The 14,962-nt window shown below is 39.5% G+C and overlaps 1 protein-coding gene across 1 annotated transcript in view; it reads right to left on the bottom strand.

Moving 5' to 3' along the window:
• usp43a (ubiquitin specific peptidase 43a) overlaps positions 1 to 14,962 on the bottom strand; it is a 155,030-nt gene that overhangs the window by 70,997 nt on the left and 69,071 nt on the right. Inside the window, exons 4-6 of the mRNA XM_042485616.1 lie at positions 12,155 to 12,247; positions 5,644 to 5,779; positions 1,079 to 1,223 (exon numbers count right to left, since the gene is read on the bottom strand). Coding sequence (XP_042341550.1) covers positions 1,079 to 1,223; positions 5,644 to 5,779; positions 12,155 to 12,247 — 374 coding nt within the window. The remainder of the gene's footprint in view (positions 1 to 1,078; positions 1,224 to 5,643; positions 5,780 to 12,154; positions 12,248 to 14,962) is intronic.

Here is a 14,962-nt window from a genome sequence, read left to right as displayed (position 1 = left end):
GTGCTTTTTAAGACTTATTAAGACCTGCAGATACCCTGCATCACGGGCATAAGGAGTCACATGAAATTGATGACACTGCTGTCAGAAGTATACTTCCCACAGTCCAACAAATAGCATCTTTGTGCCTGCCTCATAAACACGCATGTCAGTCAAACACCTTCGCTCTGTAACTCTAAAACTCATTATAGATGCATTGTTGAGATAACACTGATGCCACATTAGAGGAAAATAACTATTTCTCTTTCTCTAAATATGAATTTAAATTTGTATGCCATAACATTAGCGTATCAGTCAGTTTTTTATTTTAGTCTTTATAAGGTGATGACTTCAAACTGAAATGCCACATTTACTGAGTAACACGTATGTCTCAAAGGGGCTCAGTCAGCCAGTTTGCTTTACAGACCAATGTTTGTGTCATTATACTCATCAAACAGTGCATTCGGCAGTGTCTTACGTGGACAGAGAAGGGTTTTTAAAAGGTGGCGATGATGCAAGGCTGACTCAAGCTTGTGTCTCTCTAATTAGTGTAAGGATACAGAGCTTTTCGGTCGCTGCCTTCCTCATGAACAAAACAAAGAAGCAAGCACCTGAGAACAGTAAATAAAAAAAGGAAAATTTATCTTAATAAACTAAAGTGCCATGGTTCTTACTCCCCCAAAATATGAAAACTGCTCAAACTTCTGGATAAATTAATCATTTGTAGGAGCTCACCCAGGTATGCCGTTACTCAGGCAAACTTTTTATTTATGATGATGCCGTGCACCAAGCTGGCATTCAGACACATTTAATTTAATTTTGTTTGGGTGCTATGATGCAGAAAGAAACAGAATGAAAGGAGGAATACAAAGCACACTGCAGATACTGGCACTCTCCTCACCAAAGTAAAATTTCTGCCTGTGAAAAATACTCACTGAAAGTGAAAAATGCTTCAGATGTGCGAGTGCATGTGCATAAAAGTTAATCAAGAGAACAGGAAGGATGGAAAAGAGAAAATAGAAATGAGGAATGTAAAAAATCTACCAGTGTGGGAAGTCAGTGTCGCCAGTGTCTTTGATGGACGTGCTGTTACTACGGTTACCTGAGTGTGGTGCGGAGCCTCCACGACTATAGAGGGGAGGAGCCTGAAAGGCGTAGATGACGTCGCTATCAGCAATTGCTGTCAGGTCATCATCATCTGAAAAGGAGCGCTGGAAACCCGTGGAGTACAACTCTGATAGGATGACCTGCAGAGAAAGAGACGCTGTGAGCTCTGTGAACCACAGAAGTCCCTGAGAAATCCTTGTAGAGCTGGACCAGATTTTTTCTTCTATCTGCTGCAAACCCAATTCCCCCACAAGGGACAAAAAGAAATCTAATTTAGCTGAGAGTAAAAAAAAAAAATCGAGCCACAGTGGCACCAAAACTGACTCTCTGCGACAACTTTAATGGGTGAGACTCACATCGATAAACCAACAAAGATATGTTTGTATGCAGGCACATTCAGAGAGGAAAAAATAGATTTAATCACTTCAAAGAAATCAAAGTAAACCCCAAAACCCTTCCTGCTTTAAATCTCTAGAAATAAATCACATAAAGTAGCTGGTAAAAGACGAAAAGAAATTTCTCAAACAAGCACAAAATCAGAGAGCAAAACTTGGCAACTGAAAGTCATCAAGATAAAAAAAATCAAAACATTAAAATCAGCAAAGGAAATTATACTGAGGACAAGTTTCTTTTTTAATATTCTTTTTCTAATCTAGCAGAGCAGCGTATTTCCTAGTTTTATGTTTAAGTCAAAGATCTTCAGTGTCCTGACAGTCACACAGGGAAACTGTACTAAATGAGCACTGCTGGATAGTTTGTGTAAAGTAGTATTTGAAGTGCAGACTGAGAAGGTTTTTAATTTATTTATTCATTTGTGTTTCCAAATACTAATTTGTGATTGACTAGCCGATTTCCTTTTAAATAATATGAAAGTGATCCATGTGAATGGATAATTAAACTGCAGGTAACCATAGCAACAGCCCTTAACTCACTCATTCGGTTAATTCTCACAGGTGAAACAGACCGAGCAATGTGTTTTACGGACTAAAATCAAACTTACAATTTTAAATGATGATTCAAACACTGTTAAGTGGGCAGTATGATCGACTCAGGCTGTGACTACAGTAGCCCAGAATGGACAAACCAAACACTGGCTGTAGTTACGGCCATTCCCATTTTTAAGGCAACTAATTAATTAGCAGCCCCTCTGCAATGGACAGTGTTGGAAAAGCAGTTTTTCAGTGTTTTTATTGATTGTCATCACCTGGTTTCTTTTGTTGTGGAGAGGATCATTTAACTCCTAGTAGAAATCTCTAGAACCATAAACACTAGAGAAAAGTTTCAGCTGGATGCAATATGCAATTCTCAGCACTAGATGCCACCAAATCCCCCTAATTCTTACATACTGCTTATTGAACTGTTAAAAATATAGGCAAACTGGACTTCTTTTTTCAGAAACATGGGAAGAAGCCATGGGCAATTATATTAATTATAATAAATGAATTAGAAATGACCAAAAAATTAGTAAAAAGTACAAGAAAACTACCTAAAATTTGGCACAAAAAACAGGAAAGTAAAGAAAACACACACAAACAAACAAACAAACAGGAAAATAACCTTACAAATAATGCTTGAAAATTACAATTATTCTGTAAAATGATTTAAAATATAAAATGTTGTTAATTATAAACATGGTTCTCCTGAAACGTTTCCATAAAAAAAAAACTTTTCCTAAATTTACTAATTTCTTGCAATTTGTGAAAAATGTATTATCAAGTTGCTCATTGCCTTTTTTCCCATGTTTTTGATAGAAATCAAATCAACTTGCTCAAAGTTCCAAGGTGCAAATACTTTTGGAAGGCGCCTGAATGCAGCACAAGAAAAGAGATGTCAATCCAGGTTTCCAAGGGTTAAAAGCAAAACATAAAAGCTTTAAAACAATGAAAATATTCTTGCTCTCATAAATGCAACAAAACTAACAGAAGAGTGTGAGAGATGTAAATGAAGCACGGCGTCTACATGCACAGTCCTGAGAAGGGGTCTGAAACACCTGTGTGGGCAGACCATGGGTGTGTAGGAAATGCAGCAGCTTAACCAGAAAATCTCACCCTGTGAAGTGAAATGAATTTCTTCATCAGGAAACCATGGAAATTGAACAAAAATCTGCAGGAGCTAGAACTTGTCAAGAATGCTAAAAGCTTCCATTTATGATATTTTTGGAAAATGCCCCTAAAAAAAACTAATTCATGGTCCGTTAGCTGATTTAAAAAGATGTCTGCCCCTTGGGAAATCAAACCGAACAAAATCTGATGCATCAACACAGACATAAAAAGAAAAATCGGACTTCCAGGCAAATATATAGACAGTGAAAGCCAAAAGGTGCTATGAAGGGTATCCCTCATCTCATCCCTCTCTCAGCTCGGAACATTATCACACACACGGGTTTACTATACAGTGTCTTTCACAATAGATTTTGACATACAGGTGTGTTTGCTCTGTAAGAACAGATAGTGGAACAATGCACTTGTGAACCATGAAAAAGATTTTTTTTTTTTTTCATGGGACATTTAAGTCTTCTATTTTACTCTCCCGCTGCTGTGGACACAAGTTTACAAACCCCAGTAGTATTCATCATCTGTTGTCAGGCAGGTACAAGATTTATGAACACACGCTTCTGGAACCTTTCCCTGTTACCTTTCTCTTTTCGTGACATTTCAGCTAAATGTGTGCTTGCATTCAGGTGTTACCCTGCTATAAAAGAGTGTTCTGTTGGACATCACTGTGTGAAGAAAATTTTTTACTCACTGACTTCATGGCTGAGAACTACAGGGAAGCCATCACAGGGGGAAGCAAAAATCTAGGGTGACCCACACCGTCTATTGTAAACATCCTCCTGGTTAAACATTAATCAACTGCACTTGGTACAGTAATTGGTGGAGTTTGGTGGACCTCCTTTCAAAAACTGGTTTGATTTTAGACTTTTTTTTCTCTTCATATTATAGAGGGAAACAATGGCTCCATTCCGATTAGATATCCAGTATTATTTATTGTTTTTGATGCATCTGTTGCAATTTATTTATTTTTTTGTATTGTGATAATGGCTGTGAATATTTTACAGAACTCAAGCTGACACAGCTGAATGGCTTGTGGGGTTCACCCCAAACATACTTAATTTGAAATTATAAATTCTCACTTTTCAGACTCTGCAACCATCATGTTTGGTCCATAGATCCAGCCTGTTCTTATTCCCAACTCATCAAATAATGCTGCTAGGTCAGTGATTTTGGCATCATATACTGATGTAAAAAGGCACCTCAAGCAAAGGTGTGATCAACGCCGTATGGTATCAGTTTGAAACATTGCCAATTTCAAACCAACACCAAAAAAACCCCCAGACTTTCACCCGGGAGACTACTGTTGGCTTCCTTAAGCCAAATCATGATGTTTTTGTTAAACCTAAAGACCTGCTTTTGTTGCACAAGGAAATAAGCATTAATGCTAGGTGTTTTACAGACGTACGTTTATTTTGAAAACCCTATATGAATCTAACAGGCAGAAACTGAACATTTCTTGTGTCAACAAAAGTGTATTTTGAAAAGGCACAATGCTTGTAACAGGTGTAAATTGCCACTTCACCGGGAACATCAACAACAGACGCAGGAGGACTAAACCATCATGTGTAGATGTGAAAGTCCACTGAACGCCGAAACTCGACCAGTTGGGATGAGAATGTGTTGATAAATCAACTGTCACCAATTTTCAATTTCTATTTGGATAACATGACCAAGTTTTGATCAATTAATGATTTTTTTTTTCTAACGGCCGCAGGTATAGGTAACAAGGGCAACTCATCCAGTTATTATGACAATAGCCTCATTCATTTGAGCTAATCAAAGCGATTGATTACTGTGCGTAGACACTTCACTATAGAGGATTACAGTGTAAGAGTCTTGTGCACGAGCATGGCACCAACTCCATTTAAGCCAAGATTCAAACTACTGGAGGGTCACATCTTCCTTTTTCTAACTAGGAGAGGAAGTAGAAAAAAATGGAAATTAAATAACTAAATAAAACCAAAAGGGGGCAGCTATAAGCTCTGTTTGCACTTTTTTTTAAAAGAGCCGTTTTTAATTAATTAAGAAGACACTTATTAATTTAATATGATAAAGATAGTTTTTTGTTTCCCATATAACTGCCACACAAGTTTGATGTGTATGTACTGTATGTTAAAAGTATCCAACTTGAAAAGTGATAGATTTCGTCCAATTGATATGGAAATGTAGATTGGTAATTTCATCCCATAGACGCAGGAGTGGGCTATAGGCTGCAATTTAGACATTATGAGGTTTGGACCTTTGGTGGGAGGAAACTTTATTAACTAAACCTCTTTGAATTTTAATTGGATACTCCTGCCATAGACAGTTATGGTCCACCCACACAAGTGTTTTCCACTTATTTGAACCTGATTCAACCTTTTCTGAGGGCTGCGTGGGAGTGAGCAAACTGCTTGATTTACATCTCTCTTGTTGCACCTAGAGTTTGGTGACCTAATGAAATTTCCAGCTAAACATACCCAAAGCAGAAGTCTGCGTGTGTGTGTGTGTGTGTGTGTGTGTGTACCTGATCCGGGGAGATGTTGCCCTCCTCTGCCACCATGGCTCTGAGGCAGGACAGGGATCCAAAGAGAGGTACAGCCAGCCCCACCCGCAGATACCTCTGACCCTTAATACTGAACACCAGCGTCACACACATCGGTCTGTTGGGGCAAACAGAAAACAAAGAAAGTCAGTGTGAGTAAGTGTGCATGTGTGTGTGTGTGTATGTGTGTGTAAGGGATGGTAGGGTAGGAGGACAGGGAGAGGAAGACAGATGATATGCTGGAGCAAAGTGCCGAATTGTTTTGCAATTCTGATTTTGCATGTTTACATTATTACAGATTCCAAACACAACCTCGGCATACTGAGTTATTTACATATCTGTGCAGACACACACACACACACACACACACACACACACACACATACACACACATACAAATCAGGTGTTATACCCCGTTTAGAGACACACATATCAGCCAAAACCCAAAACAGAGAGGCAGACTAATGCAATTGTGCAGAATTCAAGGACGCTGGGGGCAACAGAAAGCACATTGTCAGTTTATTCCTGAGATGTATTGAGTCTTGATGTATTTCAGCTGCTAAACAGCAAAACAAAACATTCAATAAAACCAGACTCTGAAATGCACTGCTGCGCTTTTTAATGTCTAATAAGATTGGGGAAAAGATTTCCTCTGACAATACTGTGGTGCAAAATCTAATTTCATGAGCATAAACCATTCGATTTGTCTGCGTCTGACTTAATATCTGAGTGAATTAACTGTTTTCAGATGTCGTCTCATAGTGTTTCATTTCTCCCTCGTGTGTGTATGCGTGACTGGACATGACGAGCTAAACCAGCACATTGGCGACGGTCCCGCAGGAGACTGCTGTGTGCCGGGACATGTCTGATTTACAGTGATGCGAGCACCTCCTGTTGGGGATGAAAATGATGGAAGGATCACGGGAAGTTGAGAGAACATAAAGGAGAGCAGGCGAACAGAGGAAAAAGAGCGAGGAGAAAGAGTAAGGTCACACCTTCTCATTTGGGAAGAAGGCGGTGTAATCGCTGACACCTCCACTTCCTGTTTCCCATCATGCATTATTCAGGTGAGTAATGTGTTAGCGGTGGGGAGGCTGACAGGGCAGACGGCGGTGGATCTGAGCAGCTGTTTTGTTTACGTTGTTAGATGCTCCAGAGATGAGACGCCGGGATGTGCAATGAAAAGGGGATGAGAGGTGTGGGACGACACTCGAGAGGAACAGGAAATAGAGATGTCATCTTACAAAGTAGGGTTTTTTGCAGCCTCCCAGCCCCTTGCTGGATTGGAGCCTGATAGTCTCTATTACGCAGCAACCTCTCTCATGTTCCCACTGAGAGCACCTAGAGTGCAAAGTTCTCTTCAGGTTTAAGATGGTGTTGAAAACTTTGTTAACGCTGGCAGACTGGTTTCACTTTTAAGGCGTTAACATACACCGGTTGGGCACTGCACCCCGCAGCACTATAATGCCTCCATAGGGAACCATTTAGCAGCTGGGTGAGACACATCGGGCGTTTAACTGACTCCAGTGTGAACCCATCTGCCATTGTAAGAAGATTATAAGAGCAACAGTCATAGATTAAAGAGCACTAAAGTCCACTTAGGACGGGTGGAATGGGAGGTCGATGGGTCCAATAAGCACAGGACTTTAACCCAGAAAACCACCGTTTGTGTCCCGTGTGAACTAAATGTCAGTGTTGAGTTATTTTGTCATGTCTGTCTTTAGTTATGTGAGTCAAACCAAGAAGATTTGTTGACTAAACCCTAACCCCCGACCCCTTCTGCGTCAAGATACACTAAGCTCCGCAACAACGCAAAAGGTAGCCCACGGCATCAGTATATGTAGTATATAGAGTATCCTACATATTTAATAGACCTTTACTTCACATTTCTGCTTCTGTTTTCCTGAGCATTCTGTTTTTGTTGCAGTGTTTTCCTGCCTTACAGAAATCCATTTGTTCCAGTTCATGCTGTGAGCATAAATGACTAGTCAAGATGTTGCACCTGCTTGAAATATTTCTTCAGAGAGAATCAACAAGTGTAATTTAAAATATTTGTCATCATTGCGTAGTAATGGAAGCTGAGTTAGAAAAGTCTGCCGTTGTGGTGTGTTGGTTGGAAAATCTGAGACATAAATTAAATGTGGTTGCTTTTAGGCCATTTAAATGCAGACAAAACTACATAGCGATCCAGAATTTCTTTCTAGAAATACCAGCTTTATCATTATATTCACAAACTTGTAGTCTTCAGATCCAACTGATGCTGACTCAAGTGACATATATTAAGGTAATTCATCAGGTTCTGCACAGCTCCCTCTGGAACCTTTGAAGGCTTTAAACAGGTTTTGTCAAGTATGCAGTAGTAGGCTATTCTCAAACAATTGTAAACAGACTATAAAAATTAATTAATTAAGATCCACTTGAATGGATTTTTTTACCCGCAATAACAGCAAACCGTCATAAATAAAATATGTGGATATTGATTTTATGATCAAATGAATATTTTAGGAAATTTTGGAAAATGATCCGTGTATGATTTATAGTATGAAACCACTAACATATAGAAAATTCAACAGTATAATCCTTAAATATGAGTCATATGCTCACAGCTGGTTTGAGCAAGCTTTAGTACAATGTTAATGTATCATTCCATAATGTGATCTCTTCGTCACATTTAATGTGGCACTGTTCCACATGTTTATCAGGATTAAGTGTATTTGAATTTATTAAATGACAGATTATGAATTTTTAAGGAATCATGGGTTAATTTCACACCCTGTACTTTGCATGATTGCACAAACATATCTGTGTAATGGATGTCTTTAAATTGGTTCAAATATTTGACCTACATGTTGTGTATGCAATCAGACACTTGAGCCTCCAAAAAGGGAGCGACACAGTAGGCCAAGAGACCCACGGACTTAGTTTCTATTACTGCATAGGTCACTGACCAGACACAAACTGGTTTTGAAGACTTACAGAATATTTTTAATTATTTTAGAAAAAAATACCTGTAGTAAGAATTATGCAAAGACTGACTGTGAGAGGTAAGATCAAGAAAAAACACTTGCCGTCCTCCTTTCCTCTCTGCCACACAGGCATTATCTGCAGCACCCAGACCTCAGTGTCCCACTGCCAGCCAGACCCTGCTGTGTCTCTGGGGGCCTCAGACTTATCAGGCATTCTGCTGGGATACTGCTGCAGCAGGACGATGCAATGAGGCAAGTGTGTGTGTGTGTGTGTGTGTGTGTGTGTGTGTGTGTGTGTGTGCATGTGTGTGCACGCATCAGGTCAGTGTGGGGGGCCGGCAGTGAGTCCAAACTGAGCCTGAATGAATTTCCCTCTGTGCTGGGCTCAGGCAACTGCAGACACAGACCACACACTGTCAGAGAAGTCGTGCAGTAAGAGCGTGTTTGGGGTTAGCACTGTGGGAGCCATGCAGAGAGGTTGCAGAGCAGTGGTGTCTGCATGTTTGAAGATAGGAGGATTCACTGAATGTAGGCAAATAAAGAAATCATGTGACTGGAAATGAACCGATTTTTTTTTTGGTTGTTTTTTTGAGATTTCCTATGCATGACTGGACACATGGCAGAGAGAGACAGTGGATAAAGAAGACACAAAACCTACAATGTTGTGGTGAACCAGTATGCCTTGGCCACTAAGACGCCTCTCATTTAACTTTTCTAAAGGCCCTGCACACCCATACAGGTGTTTTTTTTTAACAGCTGAATCCAAATGTTCATCCTCTGGAGTTGCAGACTGAGCCCTTGCGGACTTAAGTTGTATGTGCTGTGATGTGTTCACTGGCACCACGTAAAGTCTGCGAGGGCGCAAGACTGTAAGCCGCTGATAGAAAGGTGACAAGTAACAACTGCAATAACAGTGATCAGAGCTGTCATGTTCCTCATGCAAGTTGATGAAAAGTGTCTGCTCATCATCACATCATATAAATAGGCTAAACACATTAAATACAGAAAAGTTTGCAAATAAGAACTGGATGATGACAAAATAAGTTGGATATGACATACATTGGAAGACCTTTTGTTTATCGGCATTTTTTCAATAGTCGAAGTCAATAAATTCTGCATTGCATAACTTTTAAAGGGTAGGTTGCAACAATAAAAAGTATTTTATTTATCTCTTATGGCCAAAACACGACTACATATTTCTGTATCATGATGTGGTTGAACATTATTTCTGGTCTACACAATACAAGTACTGCTATAATACAGTAAATTTTCAACACATTCATAATAAAGTCATTCTGTTTTCTAGTTGGTGATTGTGAAAACTACAATGTAACATCCATGCTACAATGAATTACAGATTATTTTATCAGTGAAGTCTGATGAAGTTGGCACCCCAAGTGAACTTTTTGGAAGTCTGCACAGAGTCAGCTTGAGGCGCCTTGTGAACTGGATAAGTGTGGATTTGGATGGTCCTCAGAAGTCATAAACTTCCCTGGTACATGCGTGGTGAAGTTCCAACACGAAGATGTAAGCATTCCGGCTGATTAGACCTCTACTCATGTTGAAGGTGGGCCTGAGTTTTGACAGAAATTATTTGAGCCAATAAATCTACCATTAACAATTGTAAAGTTGTATTTTGTCCAAACCTGACAAGTGCAACAAAGCTAACAGGAGACTCAGGAAGATGAGAATGAATTAAAGTCTATACATGCCCACACAGAAGAGATGACAAGAGTTCTAATCGGGCAAAATAGTTTAAATGACCTGTGTGGGTGTGCAAGGCCTATAAGTGAAATCAGTAACTGGTTTCTGATAACTTACGTACACTTGAGCCACGAAGGCTTCTATCTATTATTCTCTTTGTTTGAATCTCTGTTGTCAAAATAAAAGAAGAGTCCTTTCTGCATTCCCTCTCCCTCTGTTGTTCTCTCAATGTCTTTTTCTTCATATGTCAAAGTCGTACTGTCTTACTTCCAGACCTTGCTGACATGCAGCTTCAGCTGCTGTTAAAAAAGGAAATGACACAGAAAGTGTTTGGTCAGGGACTTTTGATGGCCAACATTTATCACTCTGACACAACCATGGCCAGTAGTTGTTGGTGTGTGGAGCATGTTTGTTCAGATGTGTTCCTGCATGTGTTTGTGTGGTTATATTTGTCAATTTTCCTTTAGAAATGTGTGCTTTAGCAGTGCATCTGTTATGATAGATGTCTTTCTCTAAGTATCCATTGAGGCAAGTCAGCCAGCTATATTTGGTAATCTGGATGCTCATATCTGTATCATTGATATCAGGTGACAATCTCATAAATCCAGAGTGACAACTTTCCAGTAGCTATGAAAAGCTTCTGCTTGACTAAACAGTTTTGTTTTCGCTCAAGGAACAACGGAAGATTTACACAATAAACCAGAGTATGGAAGAATATTCTTAATACATACAACCATAAGGACCATAATGAGACCAAAGAAAAAACAAACTAGAAACGCCTCGTCTTTGTATGCCTCCTTAAACCATTCAAGTTACAGTTTACATCCATGTCAATGGAAACATGGATGCTTCACAAACATCTTAAACCTGACAGCACAGAGGATCTGTACAATTAGCACAGTTTCAAGATGGACAAACAATGTTAGAGCCACCAAATCAGTATCTGGCCAAATGTCTCCACTGCTGTCCCTGAGTTATGATATTGAATAATGGCCAGAAAAGTGTTTTTGCTGAATATTGTGATATCACAGTGAAGCTGACCTTTGACCTTTTGGATATGAAATATCGTCACCTCATCATTATGCCCTAGTAGACATTTGTGTTCTTTTTTTTTCATGATTAGAGCATGAATTGTTGAGTTATGGCCAAAAACATGTTTTTCTAGGTCACCATGACCTTGAGCTATGACCACCAATTTATAATCAACACATCCCTAAATCCAAGTGGATGTTTCTGCCAAATCTGAGGTGTTTTTGAGATGTTGTGTTCATGAGATGGATGCAAGATCATAGTGACCACCAAATTCTAATCAGTTCATCCTTTGCTTTAAGTGTATGTTTGTGCCAAATTTGAAGATTTTCTCTCAAAAATGTACAGAAATTTAAAGAAAGTCTTTTGAAAATATTTCGTTCATGAGAATGAGACAGAGAAGGTCACAGTGACCTTAGCTTTTGATCAATGACCACCAAAATCTAATAAATTTATCCTTGAAGTGTAAGTGTTTTGTGCAAAATTTGAAGATATTCCCTCAAAGTGTTCTTGAGATATCACAATAACGAGAATGGGACGGATGGATGGATAACTCAAAAACATTATGCTTCCAGCCACAGCTGGAAGGGGAGAATATAAAATGACAAAATCGCTGAAACAATTAAAAAAAATATAGTTCAGGTACAGACAGGAAGCAATGTGTCACTAACCATAAAGTACATGAGTAACCTCAATATAGTGTCACAAAGCAGAAAAAACATGTGCCAACCCATAATTAAAATGATATTTTCTACCCCTTGTGTGTGTGTGTGTGTGTGTGTATTATACATCACCTGGTTTGTCGTAGGGGAATAGGCAGGGAGATACATGAAAACGGGTCAAAGGTGTTGCTCTGCTTAAGGCAATGAGGGCACGTCAGGGAAGACCTGGAAACAGTCAGATGGAGAGAGAGCATTTTTTAATCTTTTTTTGCAGTACATGACCTCAGCTCACCACTCACTCGCAGTTTTGATATTCTTGAAATAAATATTACATATTTATCACACTACACAGTCTTTTTTTTCTTCATTTCAATCTTCCTTTACACAATTTGTGGTCCACTTTCACCTCAGCCCATCGGTCACAAAGTGAACATTCAACAACAGTGCTTTGGAGAGGAAAGCTCTTTTAACTTTACACAACTTCATACAGAGTGTTGGACAGATGGATCCACAGATATCGCCGTCCCTACATGCCAAATCCTCACATTTCCTCCTAAGTATGGAGTAAAAGTGCAGTAGAAATTGACTGTCTTATGTGCTGCTTGCAGTTTAAACCTCCATGGTGGATGAATGTGAATATTCCACATGGACAGTGGTGAATACTAAGCACTGAATCAGGCCATCTGGACTCGATCTGCTGTTGAGAAAAGGGTAGCAAAGCAGCGGAGGTGGGATGCTGTTCAGAATTTTAGCACAGAAAGCACAAAGTTAGGCAGGTGAGATACAGCAGGAAATGAAAAAGGCTGTACCCTAAGCTGGAGAGGAGGAGAGGAGTGCTATGGAGAGAGAAGAAAGCCGAGAGGAAAGGTGAGGGATAAAAGGTGGAGGGGATGTTTAAAGGCAGAGAGGATAGTGGAGAGAAAGGCTTGAGTTGAAAGGAGCAAAGATGACTTGAAGACTAAAATGAAGGGCAGCAGACTCGGCGGAGGTTGGAAAGACAGAGGAAACAAAAGTGGAGAGCAAAGAGACAGAGATGAAGAGAAAGACAACAAAGTGCAGGGCTCAGTGGGAGGACAGATGAAAAATGAACAGAAGGTTGGCAGCAGGACCGTCGAGTTGACAAAAACTAGAAAGTAAAGCTGATGGAGAAAAAAGAGACGGACAGGACCTGTCAAGGTCTTTGAGCCAACGGGCCTGGAGCAGATCAGAGTGGAGGAATGACATGAGGGTCGAAATACTGAGGATCCCAACCTATGGGCTGGTATTAGCAAAAATCTGCAGCCAAACACAGTTTTCAAAGACAGATTCCACTCAGTGACCTCATTATGATCTGGGGGAAACCTTGTAAAAAGAAGTTTGGGGAATATGCTTTTTTGCTATTTTGTTCGAATAAGTTAAGTTCAGTTTGTATCAAATGAGAAGATGAATACCACTCTCAAACATATGGGAAGGGGTTCACAAGTTTCATCACTGCAAAATATTATATCAGTTTTGTGGACGATTATATGATTTTTGCTGATATCACAAAGTCTGCCAATTTCAATTTAATTCAATTCAGGGGTCTGTGATCAATATGAGATGATATCAGTTAATATCCTCTTTGTCTTTTTTGTTGTTTGGCAACCAAACTCTATTTGAAAGTTTAGGAAGGTGGTGTGCTTGGATGGAAATGGTGACACACGTGCAATAGGAATTTCAAAAACAAGTGGATCTTAAAGATGACGATATGAACTGATGTTTATTACTTTGCATTAATGATATTGGGTCATTGATCATTTAATCAATATATCTATCCAGATTGATGTATTGTTACACACCCAGCAATATAAATCTTCTCATCTGACTCTTTGCAAGGAAGTAAATAAGCATATTTCCTATAATGTTGAACTTTCCCATTAAAACATAAGCATAGCTACAAACTAGCAAAGTCATAGGCCAATAAGCTCATTTATGTTGCTCTGTGGTTTCTGTGTAAATGTGAATGGGTTTATGATATCATCTTTTGAGATGTTCCACATCTCTTACTTGTGTTTCAATAAGGCCCCGATCCCAATTCTTATTTTCACCCATAACCCTCATTATCAAGAGTCCCCTTGTGCCCCAGAAGAGCGTCACAAGGGGTAGTGGTTAAAATCTTCCCCTATGAAATGGAATAACCCATCAAGACCCTGCTGTGTCATCAGTAGTCATAGACGTTTTTTACATAAGAGGACGAGTCTATGGCAATAATGGTATTATTCCATTTAGAATCTACATTTATCTGATTGAGACAGAAAATCACAAACCCTCGAGATGCACTCCTAACTAATGTTTCACACAATTGATCAGTCATATAAAAAAGATCACCAGGCCAATGGCAGTGCTCTGTAGGTTAACCTTAGCAACCCTTACTCTAGTGTGGGCTACCCTGCTCAGAGCTCTAGAGACCTAAACAGTGTATGGCATATGCAACCATTTATTGTTAATGTGTGAGTTAGAATTTCACTTGGTCACAATTATGCCAGTGCATGATGCAGACTCTCTGACAAAGAGGCCGCTGACTAAAATAAACGGGTCTAACGAGGGTTAATTGTGTACTTACAGGTCTGCATTCTGTACGTGCGGTGAATAAAATATCTGTATGGTCACTGTACTGCATTTGAATAAACTATGATTATCTGGTCACAAGTCTTGCCATGTCCAGGCTCCATCTCACCACCTCCTCCTCCCCTCCTTGCAGTTCTCGCACTCATGCAACTGAAGCTTTATCCAGTAACTTTTAAGCTCCCATAAGTGGAACGTTTCCAGTGGAAATACTGGGTGTCTCTACTACTCTTTGCAACTTTTTGCAGCACTGTTCACTCACCAGAGCAGCAGCTTCAGTCGCTTGGTCCAAAGCTGGTTGTCATGCACAAATCAGCAATAACAATTTAACCTTATTTAGCTAGGTAGTTAATAGAG

The sequence above is a fragment of the Plectropomus leopardus genome, chromosome 4 (assembly GCF_008729295.1).
Source record: "Plectropomus leopardus isolate mb chromosome 4, YSFRI_Pleo_2.0, whole genome shotgun sequence".
Taxonomy (NCBI): domain Eukaryota; kingdom Metazoa; phylum Chordata; class Actinopteri; order Perciformes; family Serranidae; genus Plectropomus; species Plectropomus leopardus.
This window is presented reverse-complemented; position numbering and strand designations above follow the sequence as displayed.